The sequence below is a fragment of the Thamnophis sirtalis genome, unplaced genomic scaffold (genome assembly GCF_051295495.1).
Source record: "Thamnophis sirtalis isolate CommonGarterSnake01/CBP01778 unplaced genomic scaffold, rThaSir2_p1.2 scaffold_7, whole genome shotgun sequence".
Classification (NCBI taxonomy): Eukaryota; Metazoa; Chordata; class Lepidosauria; order Squamata; family Natricidae; genus Thamnophis; species Thamnophis sirtalis.
The window spans coordinates 59,442,498-59,455,179 of NW_028261387.1; the positions used below are offsets into that span (position 1 = coordinate 59,442,498).

General features: G+C 39.1%; 1 protein-coding gene across 2 annotated transcripts in view; it reads left to right on the forward strand.

Annotated features, from left to right (window-relative positions):
- Positions 1–1,047: 1,047 nt before the first annotated feature.
- The window catches only part of MAGI3 (membrane associated guanylate kinase, WW and PDZ domain containing 3), a 122,782-nt gene continuing 111,147 nt past the window's right edge, over positions 1,048–12,682 (forward strand). For both annotated transcript variants that reach the window (XM_014071547.2, XM_014071549.2), the window contains exon 1: positions 1,048–1,576. In XM_014071547.2, coding sequence (XP_013927022.2) covers positions 1,249–1,576 — 328 coding nt within the window. In that variant the 5' untranslated portion in view covers positions 1,048–1,248. The remainder of the gene's footprint in view (positions 1,577–12,682) is intronic.

Here is a 12,682-nt window from a genome sequence, read left to right on the forward strand (position 1 = left end):
CAGAGTGGGGTAGTGCATTCCAGGCATTGATCACTCTGTTGCTGAAGTCGTATTTTCTGCAATCTAGTTTGGAGCGGTTTACCTTGAGTTTGTATTTATTGTGTGCTCGTGTATTATTGCGGTTGAAACTGAAGTAGGTAGGACGTTGTAGCAGATAATTTCAAAACACACACACACACACACACACACACACACACACACACACACACACACACACACACACAAAAGAGAGTACTAGTTGGAAAAGGCTGTGCTAGCGCAGTGGCTCCGAGCCAGCTATCGGCACTAAGCAGAACAGCGGATCCCTCCTCATCTCATCTCTGCCCCAAGGAGGAAAAAAAGAACGTGAAAAGAAGTCAGCCGCTTCGCTTCGCTCGCCTGTCGGAAACGGGAGCTCAAACTACGGTCCAGAGAGAATGGACTGCCAAGGGGAAGGCTCGTTCTTCAGAAGAGCTTGCAGGGGAATGCCAGTGATGGATAGCCTCCATTTGCTCACCCGCGGTCTCCGGGCACTGCAGAGGATAAGCCGCACGATTTGGTGCCTCGCTTTAGGGCAGCAAAAGTTCTCTCTCGCTCTCCCCCCCTCCCTTTATCTCCATTTTCTTTGTGGGTACAACCTTCGCTGCCCCGAGAGCAAGTGAGAGCGGGCGACACGTGGTTGTTCAAGGCAGCCACAAGGAACGACCCTCGGTGCCTCCCTGCGGCCCGCTCCCTTGCTCTCCGGGCGAAGGGGATTAAGTTTACGGCGGGCGGTAGGAGGCGGACAGGGCGGCGTCAAGGGCATAATGAGGGCCCTGTCATCGGCAGGATGCATGTTGAATAAAACTGTGTTGGGTAGAGTTATAACTCGCATTGAAACGTGCCGTTTTGTGCCTCGATCGCTTAGAAGTTCTACACAAGTCTCGTCGCAACCCCGTCCCTGTCCTGAAAGTCCCCCCACCCTTTTCTTTTTTTGCTTTTTTCTGGACGTCACTCCATGTAGCCCCGCCCGTGAACTGCCGGGCGGGGCTTAACACAACGCCAGGGGGAAAAGAGGTGTTGCCAAAGGAAGGCGAGGGGGCGTGTCCTTATCGCCGCGTTGAGGGCGCCAGTTGGAAGGCAGTCGAGGCCGGTGGTGGTAGAGGAAGGTGGGAGGGCGCGCGCGCGGACGTCTGGTTGGCCACTCGGCCAAGTGTCCGTAAGGCGAGCTAGGCGGCGGCGGCGGCACAGGGCGGCGCGCGAGCGGAGGGGCGCCCATGGTGTGGCCTCATGTCTAAGACGCTGCGGAGGAAGCGCCACTGGCTCAGCAAGGTGCAGGAGTGCTCCGTGTCCTGGGGGAGCGGCTCCGGCCCAGACCCCGACCTCCTGCGGGGAGGCGCCGAACGAGGAGAATTCCCTTACTTCGGGGGCCGCCTGCTGACAGTGGGCGACTCCGGTGGCGGAGCGGGCTCCGTTTTGCTTTCAGGAAAGCCCCCTGCCCCTGGGGACGTATTGCTGGAGGTAAACGGGACCCCGGTGAGCGGCCTCACTCACCGCGACACCCTAGCCGTCATCCGCCACTTCAGGGAGCCGGTGCGCCTCAAGACCGTGCGGCCAGGTCAGTGCGTCCGAGCGAATGGTTGTCGGGGGTGGGGGTGGGGGGGTTCTATTCTTTCTCTTACCCCTTTTCCTTCTGTGCGAAAGAGGTGGGAGCCAGTCCCGAAGTCACCGCCCTCGGCTCCACCCAGCGCACCTGCTTCTCTTTTAAACACCCCCCCCCAAATTGTGGGTCTTTCCCGGTCTTAATGTTCATGCTTTCCAGTCGTTCTCCCCCCCCCTCTTCTTTATCGCGACTACTTCTGTCTTCCCCGCCCAGAACACTCCTCTTATCCACCCTTAGCACCACCCAGAATCGTGTCCCCCCCCCAATCTGATCCTTGTAACGTTTTCTCTTTATCATTCCTCCTTTTTCTACTGCTTCTCTTATCTCCCTAACTGATGGACGTGGCTTTTGTAAATTCTATATTTCTTTGAAGACTAAGCTGTCCTATCTTTCTACCGTATCTTTTATCCTTTAGGGCATTCATCACTCTACCTGTACCACCTTTCTTTCTCACTTCCAACAACACTCCTGTGCCCAGTGTTTCTTGCTTGTCTGCCTCATTTATATTCCTTTTTACAGCTCTCTCCCATCTATTGTTTTCTATTAAGGCAAATCTGATCCAGCCAGGTCACCCCTCCTGTTACATCTGCTAAGTCCCTTCCCCGAACAGACCTGGCCCTTCCTGTTTACTCCAGTATCTGTCTTCCGCTCCAGTGCTGGTGTCATTACTGAAGTGTTTCCACTTATAAGACCTGCTTTAAACCAAGAGTGGTTGTTAGGCTTTGTGGTAGCTGAAGGACTTGAATGGCTTTTTATGTGGTTCCATTAATGTATATCTATAGAATGTTAGCTGTGATAATCATCCTACCCTAGTGGCTTCTTTTACCCCTTTAATGGATTATTTTTTTCTGTGCAGAATATTGGTTTTTGTCAGTATAGTTAGTCAAAAACATTTGACCATGAAAGCTTTCTGCTTTAAACAAATAGTTAATATTTGAGATGCTAACACTGTCTTTTCTGAGTAGATGTAGTTCGATTTTTTTTATTCCTCCAGAGTTTATAAGGGAAAAAAACAATTACTTTTGCATGATACTAATGTATCATCTTTTTTTAAGTTTCTTTTCTGTCTATTCTCAGTTCTAGGGAGACGGGGGAAGGGAACAGTTGTAACCATACTTCATGCTTGAGCAAACAGGTTTTTGCATGCTGCATCTGTGGTGTAGACCCTGCAGCCCTTTCCAGTAAAATAGATTAATATTACATGGTTCATAGCTTACTTCCGATTTCTTGTATTGTTGAGCTGATTTTTTTTAATCTGTGAGGTAATAATTTGTGATTAACCTTCTATTTCAACCTTCCCTGTTTTCATAATCTGATGAATTCTTAGCAAATCTAGTTGTTTGTGTAGGTTATGAAAATGATGTTTCCAGAACACCAGGGTTTATTAAAACCTAATGTTATCCTTGGGGATAGTTAGTGATTGAACATTATTAATAACTGTCATTTATTTTTCTTTTATTTGTTATTGGAATTCATTGTTTCTTTGAATAACATTTGCATGTCTGTAGAACAGTAATACAGATATTAGAGAAAAACTCAGTGATTCTTCATTTAATGGTCAATTGAAGAATAATAAACTATCATATTGTTAATGGATGTATTTTGATATATTTATTTGAAATTTCAGGCAAAATCAATCTTAAGTTTTAGTTTAACCTTTTATCATAGATGTGTTGTTAACTGTAATTTTGTTTTAACATTCCTTCTCACTCTAAGAAACAATACAAATTAAATTAAACAAACTATTGTAATCTATATAAACATTTTTTAGAATGTAAGTGATCTATTGATCGGAAACAAATACTAAACAGTATTTTGATCCAGCAACTTTTACATGAACATTATTCTTTGTTATAAAATTATTCTGCATTATATGATAACATCTAATTTTTTGTCTGGTATTTTTAACATTTTCTATATAGGTTGTAAATCTTTTTATATTAATATGGTTCTTGGGTAATTAGCAAAAACTAAGAATATCTAAAATAAAAACCTGTATGGAATACATAAAGTATGATTGATTGTGTCTATAAGGCAGATTCTCTGTTTAATTTCAATGTTTCACAATGAATGTAAATTGTTCAGCTTCTGCTTCTATTTCTTCAGAGATGGAAACAAAAATTAAACTTTTATTTATGATTTACTGATATCTTGAAAATTAAGCATTTTGCTTTTCTTGTATTTATAAGTCTTCAATTGACATGTGATTATTAGTTTGGGGATTACAGTAGTGTATGCACAATTACACTTGTAATGAAATTGAGAGCATAGATTTAATGCAGAACAATTTATGAAACTAATAATTTTCTCTTTCTTCAACCAGTATTACATAGTTACACTGCAAAGAAAATTTAATTTAATAGTATAGTGTTCTTGTTTTATAAAGTAGCATAGTATAGTCACCATGACGAGCAGCTTTTGATTGCCTTATCCTTGTTGATTCATTAAAACTGCAATATCACATTTGTGGAAATGAAATCCAGAATTTAATTATGTGCGGTGTGAATATATACTTTATTTGTATAAGATATTTGACTGCTTGGCTTCATTTGGATAGTATAATCAGTCTTTGGTTCTACTATTCTTAGGAAGGGAGAAGATTTTCTCTTATCACTTTTTCTATACCTTATGTAACTATCTACACTTCTATAATGTTACCACTTGTTTTTCCCTTTTTTCATAGAATGCTTTAACACCACAGTAGTTTCAATTGTTAGTTTTTGCATCTTTTTTATATCTAATAGGTTTTTTTTGGAACTACAGTACCAATAACAAGTGTTTATATGATGATACAACACATTTGCATAATAACATTATATCAGCTATTTTATATTTAATCCGGTTCCTAATGGATTCTGTAATATAAAAATGTTCCTCCCAACTGTTATAATGTTTCTGTGAGTTATTTACTGCAGTTCTAAAATGTCTTTCTAAGTCAGTTTCTACTAACTCTTGAAATGTCAGATTTTAAAAAATCTACTGTGTAGCATTTACCTTTGCATATTGAGAGTTGCTTAGTTATTTTAACATCCTTTCATCCCTGTGTGGAACTTTTAACATTTTTTGTGGCTTTTCCACTATAAAGAAGAATGGATATTTGTGGATGAAGTGGGTATTTTGTTCTCTGTCAGCTCTTTGAGGTAGGTCAGGTAAAGAAACAGATACTGGTTGGATTCCAGGGACACTTCTTTATAGTATTGTTGTAGAGAATATTAACAGAATCTTAAAAGCTTCTCCAAACCATTAACTGTTCTCTTTTAAAGACAGTAAGGTCAAGCAAGACAAGGATGTTCTGAGTCCTTTTCTTATACTTTCTATTTTCCCAATGCTGTAAAATCATTTCATTTCAAGGCCAGATCTAATTTCCTCTACTTAAGGGGTGAGAAGCATAGTTGTCTGCCATCAAAAACTATCCAGCCTAAGGTCTCAAAAAAAAAAAAAAAATCATTCATCCCATGAGAGACGGAAGACAGCATTTACCACCTCCTTGGCAAGGGCTTTACCAGTCCCCCTCTGTCCTTGATGATAGGGAAAGCAAGCTTTAAAGTGGCAAGGAGAAGCAAATGGTGCCAGCATTGCCTCTGGTCCCTACATTGAAGAAGGTTGCCAACCCCTACTTTGTATTCTCTGAATGGGATTTTAATATCATGTTGTTAGAGGTTTATTTTGTTATGGGAACAGAGAAGTGTGTATAGTTCACTTGCATTTGCAAGTTGGGGAAGGAAAGTATAAAGTAATTGCAATAGAAGAGAATATATGTGGCTCATGGTTGAAATATAAAGTAATTGAGTTGTATTTCTATAATAACTATGATTGCCTAAAATGATCGCTATGGTATTATCTGGTTTGTACACTAATCAGGAGTATCAAATAATAAGGAGAACGAGACTTGGGAGTTGAAAATACACCCATGAAAGTTCTATGTGATATCCTCTGATGAATTAATGTTGATATTAAATAGCATGGAGATGTAATAAATTCCTTGGGGATGTCGTAGAACAATGGCCAAGGTCTTAAACACAATATGAGCCCACCATCATACGAATGATTCAAACTATTATATAACTAAATATCAGTTGTGTCAGACAATTGAGGAGAATACAGTAGTTGAAGGTACAGTTCAGAGATTTTTGTTAATCAAGACTACAAACCACTAGTAATTCACTATAGCCTTCCCATGTTCACCACTGGCTAAACCATAAGCTATTGACTGCTTCAGGCTCTTTTCTGCATTCACTGCCATTCAACTAAAATATGAAAATAGATGTTAATTGGATAGACACTGTATTTTTTGAGAATTTGTTCATTGTTACGTTGTTGTAGAAAATTTGAGAAAGGTTGATGTAGATAGCCTTCATGAGATTGAAAAGAGTTGTATTCTCCCAGTTTTTTAATTATATATATTCTACTCTGCCGCGCGACTTGTCTGAAAAATATAAAGGTAGGTAAAGCACAGAGGTGGGCGGGCGGCCCCACTTTTACTAGTGGGAGTGAACTGGTTTGCTCCCAGTTGATCTTTGGAGCTACTGGTTCGCCCGAATCGGTACAAACCGGTTGAACCCCATAGATGGGGATTCTCTAGGGATTCGTTTCTTGAGAGAGGCATTAATGTAGCTAGTCTTCTGTTGTCCAATTTGGTTAGCTAGGAAAGGCGAGGATCGTATAAGCAAGGAGCTGTTTTCACCTTTGTTCACTTTTCAAAATCAACAAGTTGAACAAATTTCCAAATACAAGAGCATTCATTACCAAAGTTACATAATCATACCTTCCTCAGTACTGGAATCCAGACTGAGACTGAATTATATATCTTAATTAATGAAAAATTATGCAAACTGCTTAACCAGACTGCTTAGTTTCCCTATGTCTGGCATCCAAGTATAAGAGACACCATGTGATGTGGTACAAAAACAATGAAGAGTATTCCAGACTGCTGTGATATCCTCCATGGCTTTTACATACGTGAAATGGCAATTAATATCTGTTTAGTGTAATATATCTCACAATTTCTTCAATTTGTATGTACTCACATCTTTTCTGTTTCATCCCTTAATTTCCCATTAAACAATGCATATTGAGCTCTATGAGAGAGAAGTCATTTTATTGCATAAGATAGTTTAGTTTTAGTTTAGTTTAGTTTTACTGAACTTGTATGCCGCCCTATTCTCCAAGGGGACTCAGGGCGGCTAACCAACTCAATAGGGAAAAAGGGGAAGTACAAAAAACGAAAAGACAGACAAATACAAAACAGATTAAGAAGTCATCAACAGTCGCAACAATTTGAGTGGGGCTGGGAACTCATCAGCCCCAGGCCTGCCGGAACAGCCAGGTTTTAATGGCTTTGTGGAAAGCCTGAAGGGTGGCGAGGGTCTGAATCTCCACAGGGAGATCGTTCCAGAGGGCTGGAGCAGCCACAGAGAAGGTCCTCCCCGGGGGGGGGGGTCGACAATCAACACTGGCTAGTTGAAGGAATCCGGAGGAGGCCTAATCTGTGGGATCTAATTGGTCGTGAGGAGGTAAGAGATAAAAGCTAGACTCTGAGATATATACTTGTTAGAAAACCTGCAACTTCACATTTTAATTTTTTAAGAACCTTTAGTGGCTACTAACTGAACTGTTTTTTGTTTTTTGTTTACTTTTTAATAAGGCCTAGATAGAACTCAATTTCTTGTCAAGACTAGTTCATTTAGATACTCTGAAAATGTCAGTGTAAGCCTGGGGATCTTTCCTACATTTTCTGCAGTGAAGATGAATGCAACTAACTGATTCCAGTTCTTTGTATTTTTTTAATTCTGTTTATAACAACCTTAAAATTTTTCTTATCTAGGAATCTATCCATTCTCAACTTACTTACTCTGCTTCTTTAAATAGTTGAACATAAATTGAATATATTGCTAATAAAATTTTTGAAAAATTTGCATTTCTTTTGTTTAACTCAGTAATGTCCATTGCATACATGAAGTGAATATTAGTTATGAAATAATATTTGTGTTTGGTTACAACTAGTACACATCTATTGTGATTCAAGAGCATCTTGAATTTATATCAAATATATTTTTTTCTAATAAAGGGTTTATCTTGCTTTAATGATGCTAATTTATATATATGGGAGATGTCAAATAATTGCATTAATTAGTTAGCTTCCTCAAAAATATATATTTCAAATGTCAAGTTATTGCTAAGCTGTACATGCTAATAATTTACAGTTGTAAATTTGAAACTAATTATAGTTGCTTTAGGACAGCGCAATATGTATATTAATCAGAATTTTGATGAATTTACATTATTACATGATACAACTTAATTTTGAAAAAAAATTATCATGCCTGCTTTTAATTTATATCAAGTGTTCAGATATATTTTCATCCACTTGCTTTTGAAATAAGAGAAAGCTAGTTACAATCTTATACTTTCCACAACAGCTTTCTTTTGGAATGTACAGATTTGACTACCTTTGTATTATGTATAAATAATTTTTTTTTTAGACTCATTGAATTCTACTGTATAGTGCAATATTAATGCAGTATCAGGGGTATTCAATTTAATTGTATAGAATGTGAAGGATGTGTGTTTGTGTTTTATTTTTTTAGTTATAATATACACTGAAGATGGCATTTAATTTTGTTGTATGAGGTACAATAGCAATAAAACAAACTAACTAACTAATGAGTGCATAGGAGAATAGTAAGCTTTAGATATTACTCTTAACCAAAATATTTTTCTATGTTTTTGTAGTTAATTGGTTGTCACTGTGGAGATTTTCAATCATCCAGGTCATGGTTGTCCCAAAGGTGCTTTTTCAAAAGGCAACTAGACTTTCTAGGTTTTTTTCCTTGAAAATCACTTCTCATGCAAGAAACTTAGTCAGTTCTGAATTGAAGAAGCTTCAAAAAGTGAAACGTTTTTAAGTGGGGGGGGGGGAGAATGTCCAGTTGTCTTTTGGAAAAGCAACTTTGGGGTTGTCACTGTTTATTTCTATCATATTAAAATAAATCAAAAGCTCATTTGAATAAACATAGAACTAGAAGACTTTTATTGTTGACCTAAATTATGATCTATTTTAATAGCTTCCTGGCTGTATATATTATAGTACTCTTTGGTTAATGACTGGTGCATTTAACGACCATTTGAACTTAAGATCAGGTTCACAAAAATAGCTTTATGACTTAATAGCAATAGTACTTAGATTTATATACCGCCTCACAGTGCTTTACAGTCCTCTCTAAGTAGTTTACCACATCAGCATATTGCCACCAACAATCTGGATCCTCATTTTACTGAGCTTACCATACAGCTTCTCCTTAGTTACATGATCATGATTATGGCATTCTGCAACCAGTGTACATTTATAAGAGTTGCAATATCCCATAGTCACATGGTTACAATTTGCAAGCATTACACCTGGCTTCTGACAAGCAAAATTAATGGAACAGATATCAGTAAATCACATGCTGCAGTCACATACATTTGACTGTGGGTGATTCATTTAAAAACTCTCTGAAATGGTATAGGGCAGTGATGGTTAACCTTTTTGGCACCAAGTGTCGAAACTGGAGAGCACACACGCTGGAGTGCCAGGACTAGAAAACCTCCAAGGTTCCTTACATCTCGATTCTGATTGAGTGAGAACTGCAATATAACTGACATCACAAGTCTGGCATAGCCTATGAATTTACTTGAATATAACACAACTAGATGAGCTAATTCTAATTTTTTTAACACTTCATTGAAAGAATCCTGCAGGAGTGAAAGTACATTTCTCCCTATATCTCATTTATAGACCAAGAAAGGAAAGGTTTCTTCTGGGTGTCTTCTGAGTTTCTTGCCCTGTCCACTATCCAACTCTGGGCTATGCTGACTCTTATGTGGTCATTTCCTTGACAGCATCTCTTTACCCAATCACTCAAGATCATATACCATTACACCATATATGTTGTTGGGTGGACCAGACCCAGTATAGTGCAACAATTGTAGTGCCTACACATAGCTGTCCAACATGTGTCAAAACATTCTATGCCTGAATTGGCCTGATAACATTATCTTTGGACAGATCACATCTAGTGCTTATATGTTCAAAATGATCACATGTCAAGATCTTCATCAACAATGGGAGACAAATGCAACGTATAATTGGTTGCCTAGGAGCCTACAGGTACTCCGTGACTTGCAACCACAATTGAGACCCAAATTTCTGTTGCTAAGCCAGACAGTTGTTAAGTAAGTTTTGCTGCATTTCATGACCATTTTTGCCACAATTGTTAATTTAATTTAATTTATTAGATTTATAGGCTGCCCAATCCCGGAGACTCTGGGCGGCTTACACAGAACAAGAAAGAAAAACAAACAAAATAAAATAAAAATAAAGATTAAAATTTTCCAACACGCATACATTCAAATTGGGGCTGGACCCTACATAATAAGGTCAACAGCCCCAGGCCTGCCAGAACAGCCAGGTTTTAACAGCTTTTCTGAAGGCCATGAGGGTGGGCGAGGTCTGGACCTCTGGGGGTAGCTGATTCCACAGGGTCGGAGCGGCCACAGAGAAGGCCCTCCTCCGACGCCCCACCAGCCGACACTGTCCGGCTGACAGCATCCTAAGGAGGCCCACCCTGTGGGATCTTATCGGCCGTTGGGAGGTATGCGGCAGTGAATAAGTGAATCACTGCAGTTGTTAAGCTAATAACGTTGTTAAGGGAATCTGGCTTCCCCATTGACTTTCCTGGTCAGAAGGATGCAAAAGGTGAAAAAGTGTGAAAAATGGTCAGAAGTCACTTTTTTCAATGCTGTTATAACTGAATGGTCACTAAACAAAAGTCAAGAACTACCTATATTCTGTCAGTGCAGCAAAACACATCAGCATACATTTGTTAAATAGATTACTGGATTGTGAAATAGTCATGAACTGGACCTTGAACAGTGTTCTTCATCTAGTGCCTCTATGTATAATGTAACCACATTTCCCCAGAGGTGGGCTGCTGCTGGTTCGCACCAGTTTGGACGAATCAGTAGTTAAGATTCTGAGCAGTTCAACGAACTGACAAATCCCATCACTGGCTTGTCTCACCCCTGCTCATTTTTCAGCCTGTTTTCCATGCCATTTTGGCCATGGAGCGGCGGGGAGGGGTGGGAACCAGTCTGAAAACAGGTGGAAAAACGGCCTGTTTTGGGGGGCATTTGTGGCCTGAAAAACAGTTCAAAAACCGGCCTGAAAACAGCCCCAAAAACAGATTGAAAATGCCCCCCAAAATAGCCTGAAAATGGCTCTGAAAATGGCCGAAAATGCCCCTGAAAATGGCCAAAAAACAGACCAAAAATGGGCAGGGGTGGGGCCAGCCAATGGTGGGATTAGCCCCAACCAGTTGAATCCTACCTCTGCCTTTGAGACGAGTGGCCAGGAGGTGGGACTGAGTTTGATCATTGATGTCACCCACCCAGTCACATGACCAACTGTCTACACCTACCCAGCCAGAGAACTGGTTGTTAAGTATTCAAGTCCCACCACTGCATTTCCCATGTTTCAGTAATGGAACTTACATCCACCTTCAAAGTTATGGCCATTGCAGCACAATTATGAACCACTTTGGCGGAGTATACAGATAGAAATGAAAAAATGGGAGAAATTGCACTTATCCTTGTTGGTTAGGATAGCGGCAGTGAAAATGAACATCTTACCAAAATTTTTATTTCTTTTTCAAATGTTACCTATACTTAAAAAAGATGCAAATCTTTTAGAATGGCAGATGGGTATCAACAAATTTGTATGGGCTGGAAAGAAGCCGAGGGTAAAGATGAAAATAATGCAAGATACACGCGAGAGAGGAGGCTTGAAATTACCTAACCTAAAATTATATTATGATGCAGTGGCACTATCCGCAATTAGTGATTGGACCAATTTAACCAACGATAGAATACTGAATATCGAGGGACACGATCTGGTATATGGTTGGCATGCTTACTTATTATTCAACAAAAAATTGGATAAGAATTTTAAAAGTCATATCTTAAGAAATGCTTTACTGCGGGTCTGGAAAAAATATCAATATAAACTAAATGACAAGTTACCCATGTGGGCAATTCCTAGACATGCAATTGAAAATATGAATATAGCACAAAAACAGGATAGAACCACTTACAGAGAACTTCTCACTTTGGAAAGGGGGGTTCTACAACTAAAATCTTTAGAGGTATTGAAAGAGGAGAAGGTAGTTCAAACATGGTTCCAGTATGGCCAATTACAGGCCAGGTGGAAAATAGATAAAAAAACTGGTTTTATCCAAGTTGAGGATAATTTGTTTAAACAAATAAGAGATCAAAGTTTAATGCATATAAAGAGGATATATAATGTACTAATAGAGCTGGATTCGGAAACGGAATTAGTTAAAGATTGTATGATAAAGTGGGCTCAAAATATTGAAGAACCAATAATGTTGGACACATGGGAAAGAATATGGGTAAGAAATGTGAAATTCACACAAGCACAAAACCTGAGAGAAAACTTTTATAAGATGTTTTATAGATGGCACTTAGATCCTAGAAAGCTGGCTTCTATGTATCCGAATGTACAGCCTAAATGTTGGAGATGTGGTTCTCTCGATGCTACATATTTTCATATATGGTGGACTTGTCAAAAGGTTAAGGCATTTTGGATAAAAATGTGGTGGATTATGCAAAATATCTTTAAAAGAAGGATAAAGTTTACTCCTCAGTTATTTTTACTAGGTATATGTACTGACTTTACAGCGGTAGAGACTAATTTGGTTCTACACCTAATAACGGCAGCAAGACTGTTGGTGGCGCAATACTGGAAGAAGGAAGACTTGCCTACAACTCAAGAATGGACATTGAAAGTTACAAACCTAGCCGAGATGGTTAAAATATCGGCATATCTTAAAGACCATTCAAATGAGAGATATAAACGAGACTGGAAAAAATGGATTGACTATATACAAAACAAATATGGGACTAAGAAATTACAGATAGCCTATGTTTAAGATTAGGAACAATCTAAACTGCTCAAAGTTAGTGTAACAGGAAGAAGCTGAGTTCAATGCAGAGATGTTATTA